General features: G+C 43.1%; 1 protein-coding gene across 1 annotated transcript; it reads left to right on the top strand.

Moving 5' to 3' along the window:
• The first annotated feature begins 11161 nt into the window (after positions 1 to 11161).
• Positions 11162 to 18395, top strand: RPS14 (ribosomal protein S14). Its single transcript, XM_081939082.1, has 5 exons — positions 11162 to 11317; positions 13277 to 13427; positions 13863 to 14024; positions 16732 to 16808; positions 18286 to 18395. Exons 2-5 carry the CDS (start codon positions 13279 to 13281, stop codon positions 18351 to 18353), a joined length of 456 nt encoding a protein of 151 aa, XP_081795208.1. The 5' UTR covers positions 11162 to 11317; positions 13277 to 13278; the 3' UTR covers positions 18354 to 18395.
• The last annotated feature ends 2537 nt before the right edge of the window (positions 18396 to 20932 follow it).

The following is a 20932-nucleotide window of genomic DNA, read 5'->3' as shown; positions in this document are numbered from 1 at the left end:
AAAAGACAGCACCTTCGCACCCCAGACATCAGTTTGCGAGACTACCAGGGGAACCGAGTCCCCATTGGGCCAAGGCACCTTCTGAGTGCAGTTCAAAGACATCAGTGCCAAGCTTCCCATGACCGTGGCCAGCGCACCGCTACAGAACCTCATGGGGCTTGATTGGTTTGAAGCCCTGGGGTTGGAAGTAACCGGAATCAACTCCATAAAGGACGGCGGTGCTGAGGCGATTTTTAAGGAGTTTGAGGACGTCTTCGGCTCCGGTCTTGGTAAGTATGTGGGGACGCCAATCTCTTTTAGCTTGGACACCAACATAGCGCCTATTAGGCTCAAACCCAGGAGAGTACCTTTTGCTCTCCGCCCTAAAATCTATAGGGAAATTAATAAGCTGGTGAGCCAGGGGATCCTAGAGCCAGTCGACCATGCATGCTGGGAGACCCCTATAGTGACCCCCATCAAGCCAGATGGGTCAGTCCGCATCTGCATGGACTATAAATGCACAATAAACAACGCGCTACAACAAAGCGCCTACCCTGTGCCCATTGTACAGCACCTACGACATTCGCTAGGCCCAGGAACTTTTTTTTTGCAAAATTAGATATGGTGGAGGCATACCATCAGTTGCCTGTAGATGGCACCACAGCGGAGGCTCAAACCATAGTGACACATAGGGGTGCATTCAAAGGCCACCACCTGCAATTCAGAGTTAGTATCGCCCCTGGACTGTTCCAAAGTGTCATGGAACAGCTTTTGCAGGGGATACCAGGAGTCGTCCCCTATTTTGACAACATCTTGGTATCGGCTGCAAATGAGGCGCAACTTTTAAAAAGAGTTAGGGCTGTTTTGACCAGAATTCGTGAAAAAGGCCTCCGGCTCAAAAAAGAAAAATGCAAAATTAACCTGCCAAGGGTTGAGTTTCTGGGGTACATGATTAATGGCTCTGGGATTCACCCGCCATCACAAAAAGTAAAAGCTATCCAGGAAGCCCCTACACCTCGCAATCAGGCCGAGCTGCAGCATTCCTCGGGCTCCTTAACTTCTACAGCATCTTTCTCAAACAGAAAGCCACCGTCGCTGAGCCTTTGCATTGTCTCCTATCCAAGAACCCCAAATAGTCCTGGGGCCAAGCTGAGGCCGCTGCATTTGCCGCGGTCAAGTGCCTTCTGACTGCTGACTCCCTGCTGGTCCAGTACAGCCAGACCCTGCTGTTAACTTGTGACGCATCTCCTTTTGGCGTCGGCGCTGTCCTCAGCCACCGCATGCCCAATGGCACGGAAGCCCCTATTGCTTTCTACTCACGAACCTTATCTTCCGCTGAAAGAAACTACAGCCAAATGGACCGAGAGGCTTTGGCTGCAGTAGCGGGAGTCAAAAGATTCCACGAGTACCTTTACGGCTGAGATTTCGAACTTGTGACAGATCACAAACCATTGTTGGGGCTACTGGCTGGGACCGACCTACCCCGGTATCTTTGTCTCCGCGCATGACCAGGTGGACTGTGTTCCTGGCTGCTTACTCCTACAAACTGGTTCACCGCCCTGGTTCCACGTTGGGACATGCTGACGCTTTGAGCCGCTGTCCCCTACCTGAACTGCTGGCCAACTCCACTCCCGAGACACCGGTCCTACTTATTGACTGCCTGGACTCTGGACCTGTCTCGTCCAATGACGTTGCCCGTTTTTCTGCTAAGGACTCCTCTATCAAGCAGATTTTGAACTGGGTATGGAGGGGGTGGCCCAAGGGGCCTGTTGGGGCCGAATTTAAAATGTTTTTTTACTAAACATGATGAGTTGTCGGTAATCAAGGGCTGTTTACTGTGGGGGTACCGGGTGGTCGTTTCAAGCAAACTGCGAAAGGCAGTATTGGATGCATTACATGTGGGGCATCCTGGCATTGTCAGGATGAAATCCTTGGCTAGGAGCTATGTCTGGTGGTCTAACATGGACAGGGAGATAGAAGAGTGGGTGGCTACCTGCACTCCGTGCCAGGAATCCAGACCAGCTCCCCCAGAGGCGCCCGCTAAGGAGTGGGAGCACCCTCAGGCACCCTGGTCTAGGGTGCACATTGCTTTTGCTGGGCCCGTTCATGGTTAAACGTTCCTCATAGTTGTGGACGCATATTCGAAATGGTTAGAGGTAGCCTAATGACCTCTACCACGGCAGAAGCGGTCATCAAGGTGCTATGGAGACTTTTCACCACGCACGGCCTGCCCGACGTCTTGGTCTCAGACAATGGACCCCAATTCACAGCCATGCAATTCAAGACCTTTTTAGCAAGTCAGGGAATCAGACATGCCCTGGTCGCGCCATTCTATCCGGCTTCCAATGGTCAGGCGGAGAGAATGATGCAATCGACTAAAGAGGCCCTTGCCAGAATGGGCCCGGGTGATTGGCAAACACGGGTTGATCACTATTTATTAATCTAACATATCACGCCAAGCGCCACCACTGAGAGAAGCCCTTCTGAGCTTCTCATGGGTCGCTGACTAAGGTCCCACTTAGACCGGCTACACCCAAACTACTCTGCCACATTGCCCCCAGATTCCACAAGCAAGATTCAAAACTTTAGCATAGGGGATTCAGTATACGCCCACAACTACGCCCGGGGGACTCTGTGGATTCCTGCTACGGTGATAGGCATCACAGGGCCTTGCTCTTATTTATTAGAGCCAGAGGATGGTAGAAATTGGAGGAGGCAATTGACCAACTCTGTGGTCGCCTCTCCCACTCCAATCTTAGAACACCAGACGAAAATACGGAACAAATCAGCCAAGGCCCTACTCAAAAGGAGCAAATGCTCACTCCTTCTACAGCAGCTCAAACCCGAGGGTACCGGAAAACTTATCTGAGTTTGTTGCAGGCCCACAACGAGCTCCAAGCGAGCAAAGCCAGGGAACTCCAGCTGCGGCCTGGGGTAAGTTCCAGCAGGTTCCACAGAGCGGAGCTGGAGAGCAGACAGGTCCGTCCGACCTGCCTGAAGAACCGGTTCCAAATTAATTGCGCAGGTCTGGTAGAGTGAAACAAAGACCCGCCTACCTCAAAGACTATGTGACCAATAGGAACATCCCAACCAAGAGGGGAGGGGTGTTAGATATCAACACTAGCTACCAGAGTTTCTACTCTGGTCCTCTGTTCTAGTGGGAACAGAGGTTTAACCTGATTGCCTAACAGGTCTGACAGCTCCCTATAAAAGGGTTGCTGTCAGCCCAAACAGTTGCTGGATTGTACATACTTGACTGTCTGAATAAAGAGCTGTTGTTGCGTTAAGCCAGTGTCTGCCTTCTCATTGCCCGATCTAACACCTAGCAACAAACCTCCAATGACAATTAGATGAGCTTGAGCTTTTTATATCTCTTTGGTACCATCTAAATGTTCTCTGGACTTTCGTAGTGCAGATATGATAGCCCTATAAAGAGACCCTATTCAACTTCATGAAGCTTTTTTTTTACAACCTGGTTTTACTCTATCCTGTGTAAATCCATCCAGGCTTGTGAAACAAGAATAAAAATAAATCTTTTTTTAAAAAAGAAAGCCCAGACTGACCAGTTATAGTTGTTGAAAAACCTTTTGAAATATTTGTCTCTTATAACTAAGGCATGGAAATAAAGATTTGTTCTAGATGACTGAGAGACAGCAGAACCATCCTCTTGTAAACTCATTAAGTGCACTGCCTTGAAAAATAAATGAGATGTAAAATGTTCTCTGAATACTTGACATGGAAAAAGGATACTAAAAGGAATGCCAAGGACTGCATAGTTCTTCTACAACATGTTTTCTTCTTGGCCAAAACCCCAGATTGTTCTGTTTCTTACATTTGGGGCCATTCAGTGAACTATGTGGTATGCACTTTTAAGGGGGTAGAAATGATTGATAAATTATTATTATTTATTTATTTATTTATTTTATTGAACTTATTAGTCGCCCCCTCTCCCCACAGGGACTCGGGGCGACGTACAGAGCAATAATCAAGATAGCACCATAAAATCGTGCAGAGGAGGTAAAAATAAGTCCATAAATAAGCATACTTACAAAGTTTAAAACCCCAAAAATATTAAAAACAAAATTTCCCATTGTAAAATGACCTGGGGTGGCAAGATAGTAACGTTATGCCAGGCCGGCTTGACAAAACAGGTAGGTCTTCAGCTTCATACGGAAGGAGCGAAGATCGGTTGTTGTCCGGATGTCTGGGGGGAGGTCATTCCAAAGGGTAGGGCCCACCACAGAGAAGGCCCTACTCCTGGGCACCGTCCCCAGGCACTCTCTAGAGGACGGCACCCGGAGTAGCCCCTCCCTGTGTGAGCGAGTGGGTCGCAGGGATGTATGGGGCAGGACGCGATCCCGCAGGTAACTAGGCCCTGTGCCATGGAGCGCTTTGAAGATGGTAACCAGTACCTTGAAGCGCACCCGGTAGGCCACAGGAAGCCAGTGCAGCTCGCGCAGGATAGGTGTTATATGGGAGAATCTCGATCTCCCCATAATAACCCGCGCGGCTGCATTCTGGACCAACTGCAGTCTCCGGGCGCACCTCAAGGGGAGCCCCATGTAGAGAGCGTTACAGTAGTCCAGGCGGGACGTCACCAGCGCGTGAGTGACTGTGCGCAAGGCCTCCCGGTCCAAAAGGGGCCGCAACTGGCGCACGAGGCGAACCTGGAAGAACGCCCCCCTTGCCACGGTCGCCACGTGATCTTCTAAGGTCAGCCGATCGTCAAGGAGGACGCCCAAGTTGCGCGCCCCTTCCACCGGGGCTAATTGCTCATCCCCGATGGTCAGCGATGGAATATGCTGATTGAATCGGGAAGCCGGGAACCACAGCCACTCTGTCTTGGAGGGGTTGAGCCTGAGCCTGCTGTCATCCATCCAGACCCGTACGGCTTCCAGACATCGGGTCATCACTTCGACAGCCTCGTCGGGGTGGTTTGGGGTGGAAATGTACAACTGAGTATCATCAGCGTACAGATGGTAACTCACCCCAAAACCACGGATGATCTCGCCCAGCGGCTTCATATATATGTTGAACAAGAGAGGCGAGAGAATCGACCCCTGTGGAACCCCACAAATGAGGGGCCTTGCGGTCGACCTCTGCTCCCCCGTCAACACACATTGCGTCCGGCCAGAGAGGTAGGAGTGGAACCACCGTAGCACGGTGCCTCCAATCCCCAACCCCTCCAGCCGGCGCAATAGGATACCATGGTCGATGGTATCGAAGGCCGCCGAGAGATCTAATAGAACAAGGATGGAGGAACAACCCTCATCCTTTGCCCTCCAGAGATCATCCACCAACGCGACCAAGGCCGTCTCCGTGCTGTGACCGAGTCGGAAGCCGGACTGGCGCGGGTCTAGATAATCATCTTCCTCCAGGTGACGCGGAAACTGCTGAGCCACCACACTCTCAACAACCTTTGCTAAAATTATGCCTGTCATGACAGTGCTATAGACATACTTAGTAAGATTTCCATTGACTTCTCCTGAGATACAATTTCAGACTTTTATTTTCAGTATTTTTTTAGCCTGCTCATATAGCCAATCTCTATGTATGATGGAGGAAAAGAGCAAAAACAGCAAAACTCATGCTCCAGTCTACAGAACTGAAGTGCATTCAGAAGGCGAATTCGGCTTTCAAATGCCCATTTCATAAAGAATAGTTTTTGTAATTCGATGAATATGACGTTTGATGAATACTTTTGAAATTTTATGAAAGTATGCAGTTTATCTAGAAAAGCAAAATGTCAATTCATACACTGGATACATTTCTTATGTACACTGTTTAATCCCGTTGCCCTCACAGTCTCTCATATGCCAGAGGCGTTAAAAGTGTTAAAATAAAGGCATTGAAATAAATAAATCTTTCATTTATTTATCTATTTATTTCATCCATGTCACTTCAACTGTACCAATACAGCTGTAATCAGCCTACAGCAGAGGTGTAAAATTCAATTTCATTGAGGGCCGCATCAGGTTGTGTTTGACCTCGGGAGGCAGGATGGGCATTGCCAGCTCAATGTCACTCATGTCTGGGGTGCCTGTGGTGGTGAAAACAGGCTCCCGAGCTCCATTTTTGGCTGCAACGGTCTCCTGCAACCTTCTGCCAGTGAAAACAGAACTTGGGAGGGCTGCATGCGAATGTCCCAAGCTCAGTTTTTGCTGGAATAGGCACTGCAGGCTGGTCTTTCACCATTTCCATGGGCCAGATCTAAGCACCCCACAGGCTGGATCCAGCCCCAGGACCTTGAGTTTGACACCCCTGGTCTACAGCATAATATATATTTTAAAAATCCAAATGTATTAGACATGTGTATGTTACAAATGTAGACTATCAATATAGATTTAACATAACTACAATGGTAGCATCATAAAGCCATAAAATAAAACAAATTGCTGGGTTCATCTTAATTTGGGAATATCTCTCTTAAGTACCCAAATGCTTATCTAAAAACCCATATTTTAAGGTTTTCTGAGTATGAGAAGAGATGATACTGGGATAGGATATTCAACAGGAGAAAGAGAGTAGGGTATTCAAAAGAGAAAGAATATTAACGCACCTCGGGGCTGGCAGAGACTTTCCATAAACACTCTGCACAGGGCAGCTGAGCTGGCAGGCATGAAACATGGTCCTAAGCCACTTGACATTTTAGCGGACCTCACCAGGACTTTGAATTACACTTGGAGACAAACTCCCTGAAATAGTGTTAGCCTGATTAATATGCAGCTTAATGCATTGTATATCAACTCAACTATAGTTTTCAGGAGGTCTTTGCAGGTAGCCCATGTAGAATGCATTACAGTATTGAAACTCATTTAGTGATAAGCAAGTATAGCCAGTGCCTTCTGCTTCAACATTAGCAATAGCACTTAGATTTATATGCCGCATCATAGTGCTTTACAGCCCCTCTCTAAGCGGTTTACAGAGTCAGCATCTTGGTCCCAACAATCTGGGTCCTCATTTTACCGACCTCAAAAGGCTGGAAGGCTGGAGTGAGTAGTGAGTTAGCCCTGTAGTACTGCATTCTAACCACTGTGCCACCAAGAATGTTTGCACCTGGCTCATTGCAGAAAAGACAAAGGCCTCCTGGTCTCAGTTTCCACTTGCTGTTACAATAATCCAAGAGTACCTCAGTCCCTAGCTATAGGCAAAGTTGAGCAGTACCTTGCTGGAACCAAGTTTTAAACTATTTATCCCCTGTAGCCCACAATACTGTGTTGGGAGCTCCACTATATCTCCCAAACAACCTGCCATAATGATGTATACTGTTTTGACCTTTAGTCCCAAACTGGATAACTGCCTCTAACAGATTCTAGTACAGGTGGTCCTTGACTTACAACCATTCAGTGACTATTCAACAGCACTGAAAAAAGTGACTTATGGCTGTTTTTCATACTAATGACCATGAAGAATCCCCCGTAGTCATATGACCCAAATCCAGACGCTTGGCAAATTATGATGATTGCAGTGTCCCAGAGTCATGTGACCACCTTTTGTGCTGTGATTCATTTAATAACCATGTTACTAACAATAACTACAGGGATTCATTTAACAAATGAGACAAGAAAGGTCACAAAATAGGGTAAAATTCACTTACCAACTGTCTAACTAAAAGAATTTAAAGTTGCAGAACGATCCATTAAAAAAAGTAAAACATTTACCACACAGTTGCCTTGGGTGGAGATTATGATCTTAATCCAGTTATCAATTAATAGTAACAAACATTTGTTGTATTTGAAGTAAAGAGTAACAATAGGTCAAATGAGAAACAGACAAAGATTCTTTTCCTTTATCTGTCACCATTTGCCTTGGTGGTCAAAAACAGTCTTATACATGCAAAGATGTGATGCTGTCTCCAACTACCGTATGTATTTGTGTGGGAGAGGATTTTGCAAAACTCTGAAACATTTTAATCATGTGAACATGGCTTTGTTCCGCTTAAAAAGTTAGTTTAAAACATGTTTGTCAAATATGTCTACATTTAGTGATTTTTCTGTTTCATATTGTTATATTGTATGTTTCTCTTCCAATTCTTTTCTAAATATTTTTAATCTCATCCAAAATTTTGCTTTCTCATAACTGATGTTCAATTTTAAAATATAACTATCCCTATTCGTATCAGAGTATTAATGTGCAGTGCAAAACCATAATGTAATAGCAATTGCATTTAGATTAATAATGTATTACTACTTTCAAATAATAATAATAGGGTTAGCCAGGGAAAGCCCACCAAACCCAGGTTGCAAAAACCTATTTCTGTATTTCTTTGCTGACATACAGTATTTATTCATATTTTTGCTACTTGCAATTTTATCAGAATCCTTAAAAAGTGGATTGTAGACCTATGACCACATTTTACAATCTTTATTTTTTTTTTTTTGTAATAAAATTTTATTGGTTTTTCAAAATTTATAGGGAAAAGGGTAAATGGACAGGTATACAAATTTTGGCAGTTGCAAAGTGTGTGAGGCCCCCCTCCCTCCATACCCATAGCGTACATTTATATATAATGCATTAGTATATAATTGATTATAATCAGCATATTAGTTCTATTAATAAATTCAATCAAATTAAACATTACAATATAAAATCCAAATATAATTCCATTTTCACTTTCGGTCAATTTATAATAATATGATTTTCATATTTATTTCTGTGATCTGAGTCTTCTTGCTATTGCCCCATCTCCCTCCACTGGCAGAGCTCTGGCCCCTCCCGTGTCCTGCGTGTCCGTTGTAGTGTCTGGTGGTTTCTCTAGGAGTGTTTTATTTTTTTCCATAAAGGCCTGCGCCTCTATGGGTAAATTAATTCTGATTCTTGTCTCCTCCCAGAATATCAGCATACCTTCAGGCATCAACCATCTAAACCACACCCCTTTCTGGTATAATTTATTCGCTAATTGCGAATAATTTTTTCTTTTTTCTCTAATCTTCTTAGGGATCTGCTTCAGAATGGTTATCTCCATATCATGATATGTCAATGCTTGCCCCCTTTGTACACCCAGAATTTCATCTCTTGTGGTTTTTCTAAGGAATTTAATGTGAACCTCCCTGGGTAAATTGTGTGTTCTAGCATAAGCTGAGTTCACTCTATAAACCAGATCTATATCCCACCCCATCTGTTGTTTTTCTTTATGTGTATAGTCAGCCAGAATGTTTGTCATGATGTCCCTTATATTTTCCCCATCTTCTTCTATAACATTTTGAAATCTAAGATAATAGGACATTCTCTCAAATTCTAATTTCATCTGTTGGATGTCAAGATCTTTGTTCCCTTTCTGCACAGCTTCCACCCCCCCCCTCACCTCCTCCACCCCCCCTTCCACAAGATTCAGTCTTTGTGAGTTCTTATATATTTGGGCTTGATTTTCTTTAATTTCATCTTTCATTTCCCTTAACTGTTTCTTGATTTCCTCCTGGCCCTGTAGAATTTGTTGAAGCATTTGTTGAAAGTCCATCTCTGTAGTCTTATGTTGCATCAGTTCTGTTATCTTTGACTGTGTGGCTGGACTGGATGTTGCGGATGTTGGAGCAGAAGTGGCAAAGCCAGGTTTTCCAGGAGGGGGTCTTTTAGATGCCATCCTTTATAACGTTAAAAGTTCAGTCCAAATATGAAGTAAGCAGTTAGAAAAGAAGGGTAGCCAGGTGAATCCGGGAGCAGAATAACCAGGCAGAAGAGAATCTCTCCAATAAGTCTGGCAATAGATAGAAAATTTCCCCTAGAAGGTTAAAAAAATACCAATCCACAAGAGGTTCCTCTGGGAGACACGGAGACAAAGACCGGAAGCCTGAATTTTAAAGGTGGAGTCAGGTTTCAGAGTTCATAAAGACAACGGAAGTGTGCCATCTTGCCCTGCCAGTTTTGGGCACAGAGGCGTAACAAAGTTTTAAAAAGTTCCAAAAGTCCTCAAATCATTGTAATATGTAAAATTAAATTGAAAAGAAAATCATCTCAGCCTAAGTGAGGCTTCATTCGTTGGCTCTCCCCCCTCCTCCTTCCCCGGGGGCTGAGAGCAAAATTGTTTCTTGCCGCTTGTCCAAGGGGGGGGGGGAAAACCCCCCTCCCTCCAGCCGCACCTCCAAAATGCTCCGAAAGTTGTTTTAAAGTTTTAAAAGCTGAATCAAATCTTCATGCAAAGTAAGGGATGAAGAGAGAGGCAACCTCACCGCACCGCAGCTGCTTCCTTCAATTGTAGCATTCTCCAGTCGGCTTGTAGCGAGGCGCGAGGCGTGGAAACGCGATGCGCCCTCCGAGCTTGCTCCCCGGTGCCTTGGGCGCGCGAGAGAGCCCCCGCCGGCTGCCGCCGCTGCAGGAGACCTCCGCGATGCCGCCCCTCCGGCAGGACCCCTCTGCGGGGTGTCCTGTGCCCCCCAAGGAGTGGGGAAGCCCACCGGGGAGCCGGAGCGGGCAAAGAGCTGCCCGTCGCCGCCGCCGCCGGAACCGGAACTCGCATTTTACAATCTTTATGATTGACATCACAAACATGTTAACAACATGTGAAAGCGACTGAACATTTTGGAATGTTTCTTTGGAACGTTTCAAATTTATGCATTTCATGTGCCAGGCCTTTTGACAACTTTCAGGATGTATGGACTTCAACTCCCAGAATTCCTCAGCCATCAAGCTGCTGCTAGGGGGAAGCATGCTGCCTGGGGAACTCTTTTGAGTGTTGAAGTGCACACATCTTGAAAGTTGTCAAAGTTGAGAAACGCTGACCGAGGCAGAGAACCCAAAGGCATTTGCTTCGCCTGGTATCTTCTGAACTGTCAGGGTAAATCGCCAGAAGAGATGCTTCTTTTAAAATGAAGGGCAGTCACTCCAAATAGACCTCTTAACTTTATACCCCACATCAATTGGTGGTGACATAATTCTCCCACGTTGTCTTATGGCGCTCCTGCTTCACGGATACAAGATAGAGAATCCTGCGTACAGCAAAGGGCCGTTTCTATTGGTTCATTCCACCCGCGCTTGCGGGGGCAACACGATTATTCAAATCAACTCTTTAGGACAGGCTGACGTCACAAGAGACGCCCAACGTCTGGCGGGAAAAGCTTCCGCCCGGTCAATGGAAGCGAGGATGCAAGTTTTATTTTCCTCTTAAGCAGAGTAAGAAATTTTTAGGGCCCCGGTCGCCGTTTCCGCACAACAAACGCTACCCTAGCCGCGTGCTTATTTAGTCCCACGAAGCCGCATCCCTCTTCGTGGGAGTGACCCTTACCCCCCCCCCTCGCCTGTAGCGCCTCTCCGGTAGTATTTCCGGGTGGTAGAGCGTGACCTCTGCCCTCGTGACGTTGCTCCCTCCTTTCCGGTGCTGGCTGCCGCCTGCAGAGACGCTCGAGTAAGTGGTTGGTGGGGCCCTTTTTCTATCCAGTTCCATCCTCGCGGATCCGGCCCTCTCCGCTCCCCTCGGCGGTGTCTGCCTGCTCCTCACCCCTAACTGCACGGGGAAGGCAAAGGAGGCCGAGGTTGGGGGGCCTTTTGTTTCTGCACAGGGATGCGTTGTTTTAAGGAGGCGCTGGCGATGGGGTGGTTGGACAGGCCTCTTGAAACCCCGTGTCACCCGGTTCCCGGGATAGTTATTTATTTATTTATTTATTTATTTTAGTTTTGGGCCCTTTCAGCAGGCTTTCCCCCAACTTCGCGAATGTTCTCTCTAAGCTATGTATCTTTTCCCTCGGAGACAAACCTTTCAGAGGAAACGTACATGGTCTTTACTTTCATCATCCATAAAGAGCTGGGTCTGAAAAGTGTGGCCAAAACCATCTATTTAAACATGTATGTGGCTGCCTTTTTATGCGATAGCTGTTCTCCCTTTTGAGGGCAGAGGAGTTTTGAGCAGGGAAGATTGTTGTATTAACTAAATATATATATTTAGATATATATATATATCTAAGCCTGTAACACGTGGGTTTAACCCTGGAACTGTTTCTGCTTTGCAAAAAAGGTGTGGGATTCAAGTCTGTCTGGTAGGCTATTTCATTTAAGTTCACCCTAGTTTATTTTAAAATATCATGTACCTTATACATGCATATGCAGCAAAAGAGGCAATTTAAGTATTTTTGAAAGCAGTGAGATTTAAGTAATCTTAGCTATAGCAGTATACCCTACTTATTGTAAAGGTAATGGTCCAAGTCACATCTTTTGTTAAAATCTTTGGTATGGAAAGTTCTCATCCAAATTCACGATTATCAGAAAAATTATGAAAATTATCAGAAATCCTATGAACAGGGAACCTAATGTACAACACAGTAAACATTGAAATTGCTAGATTTTCCATGAGATTGCTATCTGGGTATACACTTGCATATCCATACATTTTTGCATATATAATTTCTTGTTCTTTAATTATTCAGTGGGTAATTAGAGGGAGCAACCATTGGTAGTTGTCCCTAATCACAAGGTAGCCTTTTTGTTTAAAACTTCAGTATTTTTTTTTCACTGAACACGTATTTGACTACTGACTTCATGTGAGAATATAGCCTCCAAAATTAGTAAAACTTTACTTTTCAGCTGCATAAATTAATACAAAGGTAACATAATTCATAAGTAAAATACTAAATATTGAAGTGATGGTATAGAAATGTCCAGATCATTGTTCTAACTTTATAGGTATATTTTTATATAACAACAAGAGGGAACTGGGATACATTAACATTTAAATACTTAAATACTAAAAGCATTAACATTTAAGTACTCTTATGTTGAAGCTATAATTCACTGATGTGATAACCTAAAAGTCTCCATCATCTCTTGCTTCCTTTTTAAAGCCACCAACAAGTTGCTTGAAGTGTGACACAAAGAGCCAACTAAATACATTTCTTCTGAAATGGATGTCTCTTATTGTGAGGATAAATAATTTGTGGACTGCTTATGTGTTGAGGATAACATTTTGGGACCTCTTCGATAATTTGCATGGAATCAAGGGGAAAGTGGGTCCCTTAAGTATAAAGCTAAGCATTTAAACTTCATATCAGTGGTGGACCATTTTCCCAAAGGGTTTGATGATGTTGCCTTGCCCATGCTGATACCATAATACTTGTGCCACATGCAGTTCTCGGGACAGAAAGCATATTCCCAGTTCAGTGTCTGCTACTTTACTGGAGATCAGAGTGGGAAATAAATCCCCACTGTAGTTATGTTTAAGTATCTGATTAGAAGTTGTGAATCAGCTTTATTATACATGGGGGGGGGGTTTCTTTCCTTGACTTGGTATTTAGATTTTTATAATTTGTCTACTTCAACAGAAAGTACTTTATAATATTTTGTCTATTCAATAATTTGTTGTTGTTTTATGCAGAAATGGCTCCCCGTAAGGGTAAGGAAAAGAAGGAAGAGCAGGTTATAAGTTTGGGACCACAGGTTGCTGAAGGAGAAAATGTGTTTGGAGTTTGCCACATCTTTGCTTCCTTCAATGATACATTTGTCCACGTAACTGACCTGTCTGGCAAGTGAGTATCTCTACTTGTGAAAGGATAATATTTACAAGATTGTAATAGAAGATGTTGGCAATAGATGTCATGACTTACTTATGTCAAAAAGGCCTATAATATTCACATAGCCTAAACTTGAAACTCTGTCTCCTGGGGCATATACATACTTAGCATTGTAACTTTCATGGAGCAGAGTATTATGCTTTATTACCATAGCTGAATCCTAGGTGAAGTATCTACTCTTGGAAGCTCTTTGTATAGAAACTATTGTTTCTGCTAAGAGATGTAATGGTATTGCAATCAAGCAGAAACTCTAACCCTAATTCTGGGAATTGTTTTATTCATACTGCATTTTAAAGATAAATTGGCAAAGAAGTTACGTTTAAATATATGCTGTCTCTGGTGAAGGAAAGGCTGGGATTAAGTTCATCTATAATGCACTTACTTTCTCAGGGAAACTATCTGCCGAGTAACTGGTGGCATGAAAGTGAAGGCCGACAGGGATGAGTCTTCTCCTTATGCTGCTATGCTGGCTGCTCAAGACGTAGCACAAAGATGCAAGGAACTGGGAATCACTGCCCTTCATATCAAACTGCGGGCTACAGGTGGAAATAGGTAAGCAAGTGCTTCATTTATCTCTCTCTTCCACATATATTTTTACATGTACTACTTTTCAATACTTTAGAATACTTTGATTTAAACAATAAAGTCATTTAACACCCCTCTAGTATTATTTTGTATTACTGAGAGGCTTTGAAATGGAAAGTATTATTCTCTGGAATTATATTTGGAGATATAGCTGCAGCTGTTGTAGAATGTCCTGTTAATCTGAATGTAAATATCTATCTGTAATATAGGGGATATTAGTGGATATTTCACTGGTTGGATGTTACATTATTGGTTATACTCTATCCTTGTTAAAAATATATATCCTGGAGTTTTAACTAGTTTTACTGCAGTGGAATACTTTCTTGTAGTTTGAGTTTACTACTTTGGCTTGAGCTGTGCCATACTTGGCTCCTTTGGGCAGCCAGGCATCATGTGAGCAGCTGGTTCAAAGTTTCTGTGAGGGAAATGGCATAGCTATGCACTGAAACTGGTGGAACTGCTATCTCTCCCAAAGAAGGCTTCCATGGATCAAATCACCCTTTATAACTTGTCCTGATCTTCCACCGTCTCTTAGGGAAAGTTGAGAAGGTGGTAGGAAGATTCTAGAGGAAATGGATTAACTGGATCCTTTTCAGTCAGATTTCAGCTTTGCCTATGAGACAGGAATGGTGTTGATTGTTCTGATGGATTGCCTTTGTTGGAATATTGGGGAAGGGATTGGTCCTATTAGATCTCTCAGACAGATTTGAAACGATTGGCCACAGTACCCTTCTGGAAATGCAGGGATTGGGTATTGTGGCCTGTTGGCCACCGGCCCCTCCAGCAACCGAATCAGAGGATGAGGTGGAGGCGTGGGAGTCAGGGTCAGCATCAAGGCAATCTGGGAGCTCAAAGCAGGAAGAGGCAATGGAGCTTGCAGAGGCAGAGCCTGGGCCATCGGTCAGCCCTCAGATGGAGAGTCAACAGCCCTTAGGTCTGGAGGTAGTTGATGAAGAAGAGGAGGAGCAGCTGGGTCCAGTGCCTGACACGCAGCTGCGGAGAAGGCAGAGACAAGAACAATGGAAAGCCATGGCCTGATCCTAGGGAAGGAAGAGCCGCTGCTGCTAGCGAGGCCCCACCCTAGCTCTGGGGATAAAAGGCAAGGGGCAGAGATGAATAGGTGTGGCAGACAACTATTCATCTTCCGCTGGAGGGACTTGTTAGCCAGTTAGAGAAACTTTACTGGGGCTGAATCTTTTGATTCATATCGGAGGGTTTGTGGTGTTTAGGGAGCTGGGTCAGAACATTGGGACACTAATTCTGCTTCTACCGGAATGAGTAATTAGAGTTGATGCTGGTGGGTGACAAGTGCTCAAGCCCCTGGGAGCAACAGTTTCCCAAAGGAGGTGTGACTTGTCCACTTGGATTCTCACTCCTACTCAAGCAACAGATAGAAAATGTGGCCAATGAGATGGATTTGCTCAGTTTCAGTTCAGCCAGTAACAGCCTTACTTGCATTAGGGTGCCCTGACATTTGTCCTTTGATCAACACAAGGCTGAATTACTGCATTTACTCCTTGGAGGGCTGGTTTGAAGATAATCTAGGAGCTGCAGCTGCTACCAAATTGACTAGACTATTGTAGGACATCAGTGCCAGTGTAGAATAATAATATGTCGAGGTTGTTGAACTGGTAGTGAGTAGGCTTCTGGGCCCAATTCAAAGCCGTGTACACTTTATACAGTGTAGTATTAAGAATCAGGTGGTATCTTACAAAAAATGAATTATGTCCAGTCCATTTCAGTCCACTCATCAAAAGAAGGTCTAATAAGTATCCCCATTCTTTGTGATGCACACAGAAAGGATGATAGGCCTTCTCTGTAGCACCCACTTTATAGCATTTTCTTGTCAAGAAATAAGGCCAGCCTTAATGTCTTCGTTTTTCAGAAGCAAATGAAATAGTTCTGTCCCTCTGGTCCAAGCTAATTGTGAGCACTTCTCTGATAGGAATATAATTGCATTTGTTTTTTTGGTTTCTTATGTACAGGTAGGCCTTGTTTAGCGACTACCTCATTTGCAGTTACAGTGGTAATGAAAAAGAAACATTATAATCTGTCCTCCCATTTACAACCGTCACATGTCTGTTAGCAAAGGGAAGCCGAAACAAGATAATAAACGGTTTCACTTGGCAACCACTTTGTTTTCAAGTTGCTGGTCCCAGTTGTCACTAAATGAGGACTGCTTGTAACTTCTCTTGCCATGTTACCCAGTTGAGATTGGAGTGGGTTAGAAGTTCTAGTAATTAATTAGAACTGGTTTAGCAAAAACAAGTAATAAAGGGGCAGGCATTTTACTAAACTAAATACAGAGCAAATCTACAAAAGGCACTTGTATTTAAAGACATTCTAAATAGGTGTTCTGAAGAACTTTTCGGTGATTTCCATTTCTTTTGATTTTATTTTACCTTTATAATTTATAGCAGTTCTTTTGGCAAAACAGAGCCATGCTATATTAGGCCAACTATCTATCTAGTATGGCACTCTGCTACTAAGAGTAATTAACTAGAAAGCTTGAAGTCTTATTGCACCTTTATTTGTATTCTGACTGCTATAAATCTACAAGAAAAAATTAATTGCTACATTGATGCTGCCCCGATACTACTCCATTCCTCCAAATGAAATAAATCCTAAAGTGAGGTTTCAGTTTTTATTAATGCATGCTTTACTTTTTTTGCAGAACAAAAACTCCTGGACCTGGAGCTCAGTCAGCTCTCCGGGCTCTGGCTCGATCTGGCATGAAGATTGGGCGCATTGGTAAGTTTTCTGTTGAAGGATATTTTCAATAATGTGCTCCCTGCAATCATTTCGCTGTTTCTTTATCCCATTACTTTATTTCAACAAACCATTTATCTTGCATTAGATGGTTTGAAAAAGTCCTTGCTAGATAAAATTATTTGATCTATACTGAAACGAGACATTAGAAAAAGATGACCCAGGTCAGGGGTGTCAAACTCAAGGCTTAAATCTGGTGCTTAAATCAGGCAATGGGGCTGGCCTGGAGATAGTAAAGAACCAGCTCGCCGTGCCTCTGCCAACTGAAAATGGGCCACGTGGGGACCCCGTACAGCCTGTTTTCAGCCGGCAGAGTACTGCAGAAGACCATGGAGGGCAAAAGTGAGGCACACCCTGTTTTGGCCGGCATGGTGCTGCAGGAGTTCTCCATCCAATCCCGCCTGCTGCCACCACCACTACCAGCCCATGGAGGAGAACTACAATGCTGATCCAGCCCTCCAAGAAATCCAGTTTGACACCCCTGATCCAGGTAATAAGGGCCCTCAGGTAGAGATAATTGAGTTACAATTCAGTTGCAGCTGGGTCTTTCAGAGAACAGCATTACAAATTGTCTCTGTGCAGTACAGCCACAGTATCCAGGCCAAAACGTGTTTGGTTTAAGCACAAGCCAAAACACGGCATTTTGGGAAGTTGGGGGGTGGGGAAGTGATGGGGGAAAGCTAAAATATGTCGGAATGGGGGAAAGAAAAATAAGTTGGAAGATTGGGGTGGGGATTAGACAAAGAGGATATGCTGTGCTTAAAGTAAGAATTCTGGTGGCAGCAAAGAGGAGAGACTGATAAGACTCTGGAAAGCTCGGGAGTACTGCAAGTGCTGGTTGGATATATTGTTCTAAAAACAAGGACTTCAGAAGATCACATGCTGGGAAGACTTGAGAAAGTAGTTTGGAACTCAAGCCGTACAGAACAGGGGAAAAGAATAACTCTAAACTTTGTTTCAGCCCGAACCTTGAATACCGTATTTTTCGCCCTATAAGACGCACTTTTTTACTCCAAAAAAGAGGGTGAAAATCTGGGTGTGTCTTATATTCCGGAGCGTTTTATAGGGCGAAAAATACGGTAATCAAAATATTCCAAGCTTCACTTCTCTTAATCTGCAACTCATTCCAAAAAGTTCAACAGAAGTTTTGAAACAAAATGAGTCTCCTTCACATTGGAAAGAAATGCTTTCTTGTGTACATAGACCTAGCTTTTCCTAGTAGCTGTTTCTTGAAGCCTGTGCAGACTTGCCTTTTCTTGGACTTTCACATCCTGAAATTTCAGAAACTTAAATTGGGAAGTATAATCTGTCTCATGAAACTTGGTAATCTTAGTGTTGCGTTCTGAATGCTGCTCTGTTCTCTCTTAAAAGTATTATTTTCCATGTTGCTCCTCTGTGATTTTTTGATGTACACAAAGAGTGAAAATGATAAACAAAAGTAACATTTTTCTCTCCACAGAGGATGTTACCCCCATTCCTTCAGACAGCACTCGCAGAAAGGGCGGTCGCCGTGGTCGTCGGCTGTAAAATAGAGGCTGTTTTGTTTCATCATTAAAGCTTTCCAATAAATCTCTGTCCTCATTTGTTTTTCTCTTCTATAAATTTAGTCACCACTGCTGCTCTGCGAACTGTATGTTTGACTTGCCTTTTAAGTCTTTTCTCAATAATTATTGACATGAAAAACATCCTCCCTGTCTGGAGGGTTATTTTTCCTTTCTTTTGCCTCTTATTAGCTGCCACAGGCACTTTGCTGTATTTCTTTTCCCTTAAAAGTTGTTCTGCTATAAAGCTGCTTAGTGCAAAATAAAACCCTAAAGCAATAAAACAGTATTGCAAACCAAAACTCTTATCAGTTAAGTAGAGTTTGGAGGTAATGCACAATGTTGGTAGTTAAAAGTAGAGACAGAGAATGGCTGCATTCTTAGTATAGATTGAGCTTTGTCGTCTTGGATGACTGCTTCCTCAAATGAGTTCGGCCTCCAATCTGGAAGGCGGCTATACAAAATTGGCCTGTGTGCATTGAATTTCTAAAGTTCTCTCAAAAAAGTTGTTTTGGAAAGCAGCAGTTTGCCTCAAATCTTTTGACCCTCATTCCTGACTAAGATTTAGTTCATCATTTAAAAAAAAATCTGGTGGGAAAACTGCATATATATCATTGGGCAACAATATTCAAAGACCACCCAGAAATATTGTTGACTGTATGCAGGGGAATTGATTGACATGTAAGTATGTATGGTCTTACAGAAATAGTCTTAGTTTAAAATTGGAGTGGAAAACAGCCATGGAATTTCTGTGCAAGAAACATTTACCCATCTTGGTCCGTATGGTGACCCAATACTATAATTGCGGTACCCTGTATAAATAACCACAGTTAGTTTGCTTGTTAATGCCACACTCCTTAATTCAGGCTATTGTACTGTGTTTCATCATTAAAAAAATGTCCATGAGAAACTTAAGACTTTTTTCTTCTTTTGACTGACCATCAGGCCTACTGCTCTTGAATCATTTTTACTACAGGATTATTTAATAGATTATAGATTTTTGTGTAACACTTCAGATAAGTAAATTCCAAAATAATTCAAGTTTCTAGTGTTGAGATATAAATTATAGCCTAGTACAACTGGGAGATAACCAGAATGGAAAATGAACGGAACTTTTATTTTCAACATCTAGTCCATTGCTGATGTTGGTAGACACATTTTCCCCCAACTTTAGCTCTGTTGAAGATAATGGCTCCAGTCAACATCTGGAATCAAGTTTTGAAAATGGCATCATTTTGAAGCCTTATTTTTTTTCGGATGGACACTTGAAACTTTTTAAAAAGGTAGTATAAATTAATTGATGCATTTCATAGATCTTTTAATCTAAATAACTGCCAAAAATATAAAGCAGAAATGGGGCTGAATCTCATTGAAAATCAGATTAACTACTTACTGGTAAATCCAATATATCATTCATAATAGAGGTTAAGTATTGTTTTTTAATGGGGTTCAACCTTAAGTGCAAATTCATACCTTTCTGTCTTTCTACTACTTTTCCTGGCAGTGAGGTGTGTGCCATAGGGAACCATTTTCCCCAGCTATCATCTTTTTTGGTACCATCTTTGCCTTTTGGAGAAATTATATGTAAACTATTTTGCTTCCGTGAGAAGACAGCCTGCCTAGAAAATGGCCAGCACCTGTGCAGTTTTCTTGCCTCTTAAGCCTTCTCCCCAGCCACCACAAAAACATTTAACTAAAAGCTATTCAGGGAGGCAGCTGAATAGTTGTGTGTGGAAATAAAGCATGAGCAGATAGAGATGCTGTCCTCCAGCAATAGGACTCAGAAGGAGTAATAGTTGGAAGGAGCAGTAGAAGGAGGTGTAGTACCAGTGGGGGAAGAGTGAGATAGCAGTGAATAATGGCCTGTGAATGCTTGTGTGTTGCTGAGGGAGCTGGTTCTGTTGGCTCTCTTGTATTTTGGAGCCCACTGACAAGACAGCTTCCCTTTCTGAAAATAGAGAAGCAATCTCATGATTTCTTTGTAGTCTGATTCTGTGAAAGTGGCATCTTGGGGAAAAAAAATCCTCTTGTTTGCATGCTTGTTAATGTACTGTAGAAGTGACTCATTTGAAAACTAATACATGAAATTGCTAGTAAAAACCAAAATATAAGGATTAGATGACCAGGTAGCTGTTAAGAAATCAGCCGTTTCACAATGTAGAGTTACTAAGCCGACATTCACAACAGAATGCTGTAATTGTGTAAAGCTTTTGAGAATATAGCACATTGTGAAGTAAGCTACCAAGGTTTGTTCTAAAATGTTCTATGGTTCCTCTATAAATGAGTTCTCCTTTTAACATCTCCAAAACCAGTTGATCTGTTTCCTAACTGAAACAAGAAAACAAAATGTCTATTGAGATGCTGAGTTTCACCTCAACAGGAGGTTGATATTGGCTATTGTCATGATTGCTAATAAAATTCTATTTTAGTATTAAACTAATCAGTAGAATGTAGTGAAAAGAAGCCTGCAGAGGTAGCAAGACATCCCGCATGGTCCATTCTCTTCAAGACATTTCTCTTTAATAAGATGTTTAATATTCTCTTTAATTTAAAGACATTTTCCCT

This window comes from Natrix helvetica (genome assembly GCF_964273705.1).
Source record: "Natrix helvetica genome assembly, chromosome: 1".
Classification (NCBI taxonomy): Eukaryota; Metazoa; Chordata; class Lepidosauria; order Squamata; family Natricidae; genus Natrix; species Natrix helvetica.
Note: the sequence above shows the minus strand (reverse complement) of the source record. Positions and strands in the feature narration are given on the sequence as shown.

What these genes read in the sequence shown, in the direction of transcription:
- RPS14 (XM_081939082.1), top strand. Translation starts at nt 13,279, where the DNA reads ATGGCTCCCCGTAAGGGTAAGGAAAAGAAGGAAGAGCAGGTTATAAGT. An exon ending in GTAACTGACCTGTCTGGCAA is followed by an intron (nt 13,428 to 13,862) that starts GTGAGTATCTCT and finishes TTACTTTCTCAG; the next exon opens with GGAAACTATCTGCCGAGTAA. An exon ending in CATGAAGATTGGGCGCATTG is followed by an intron (nt 16,809 to 18,285) that starts GTAAGTTTTCTG and finishes TTCTCTCCACAG; the next exon opens with AGGATGTTACCCCCATTCCT.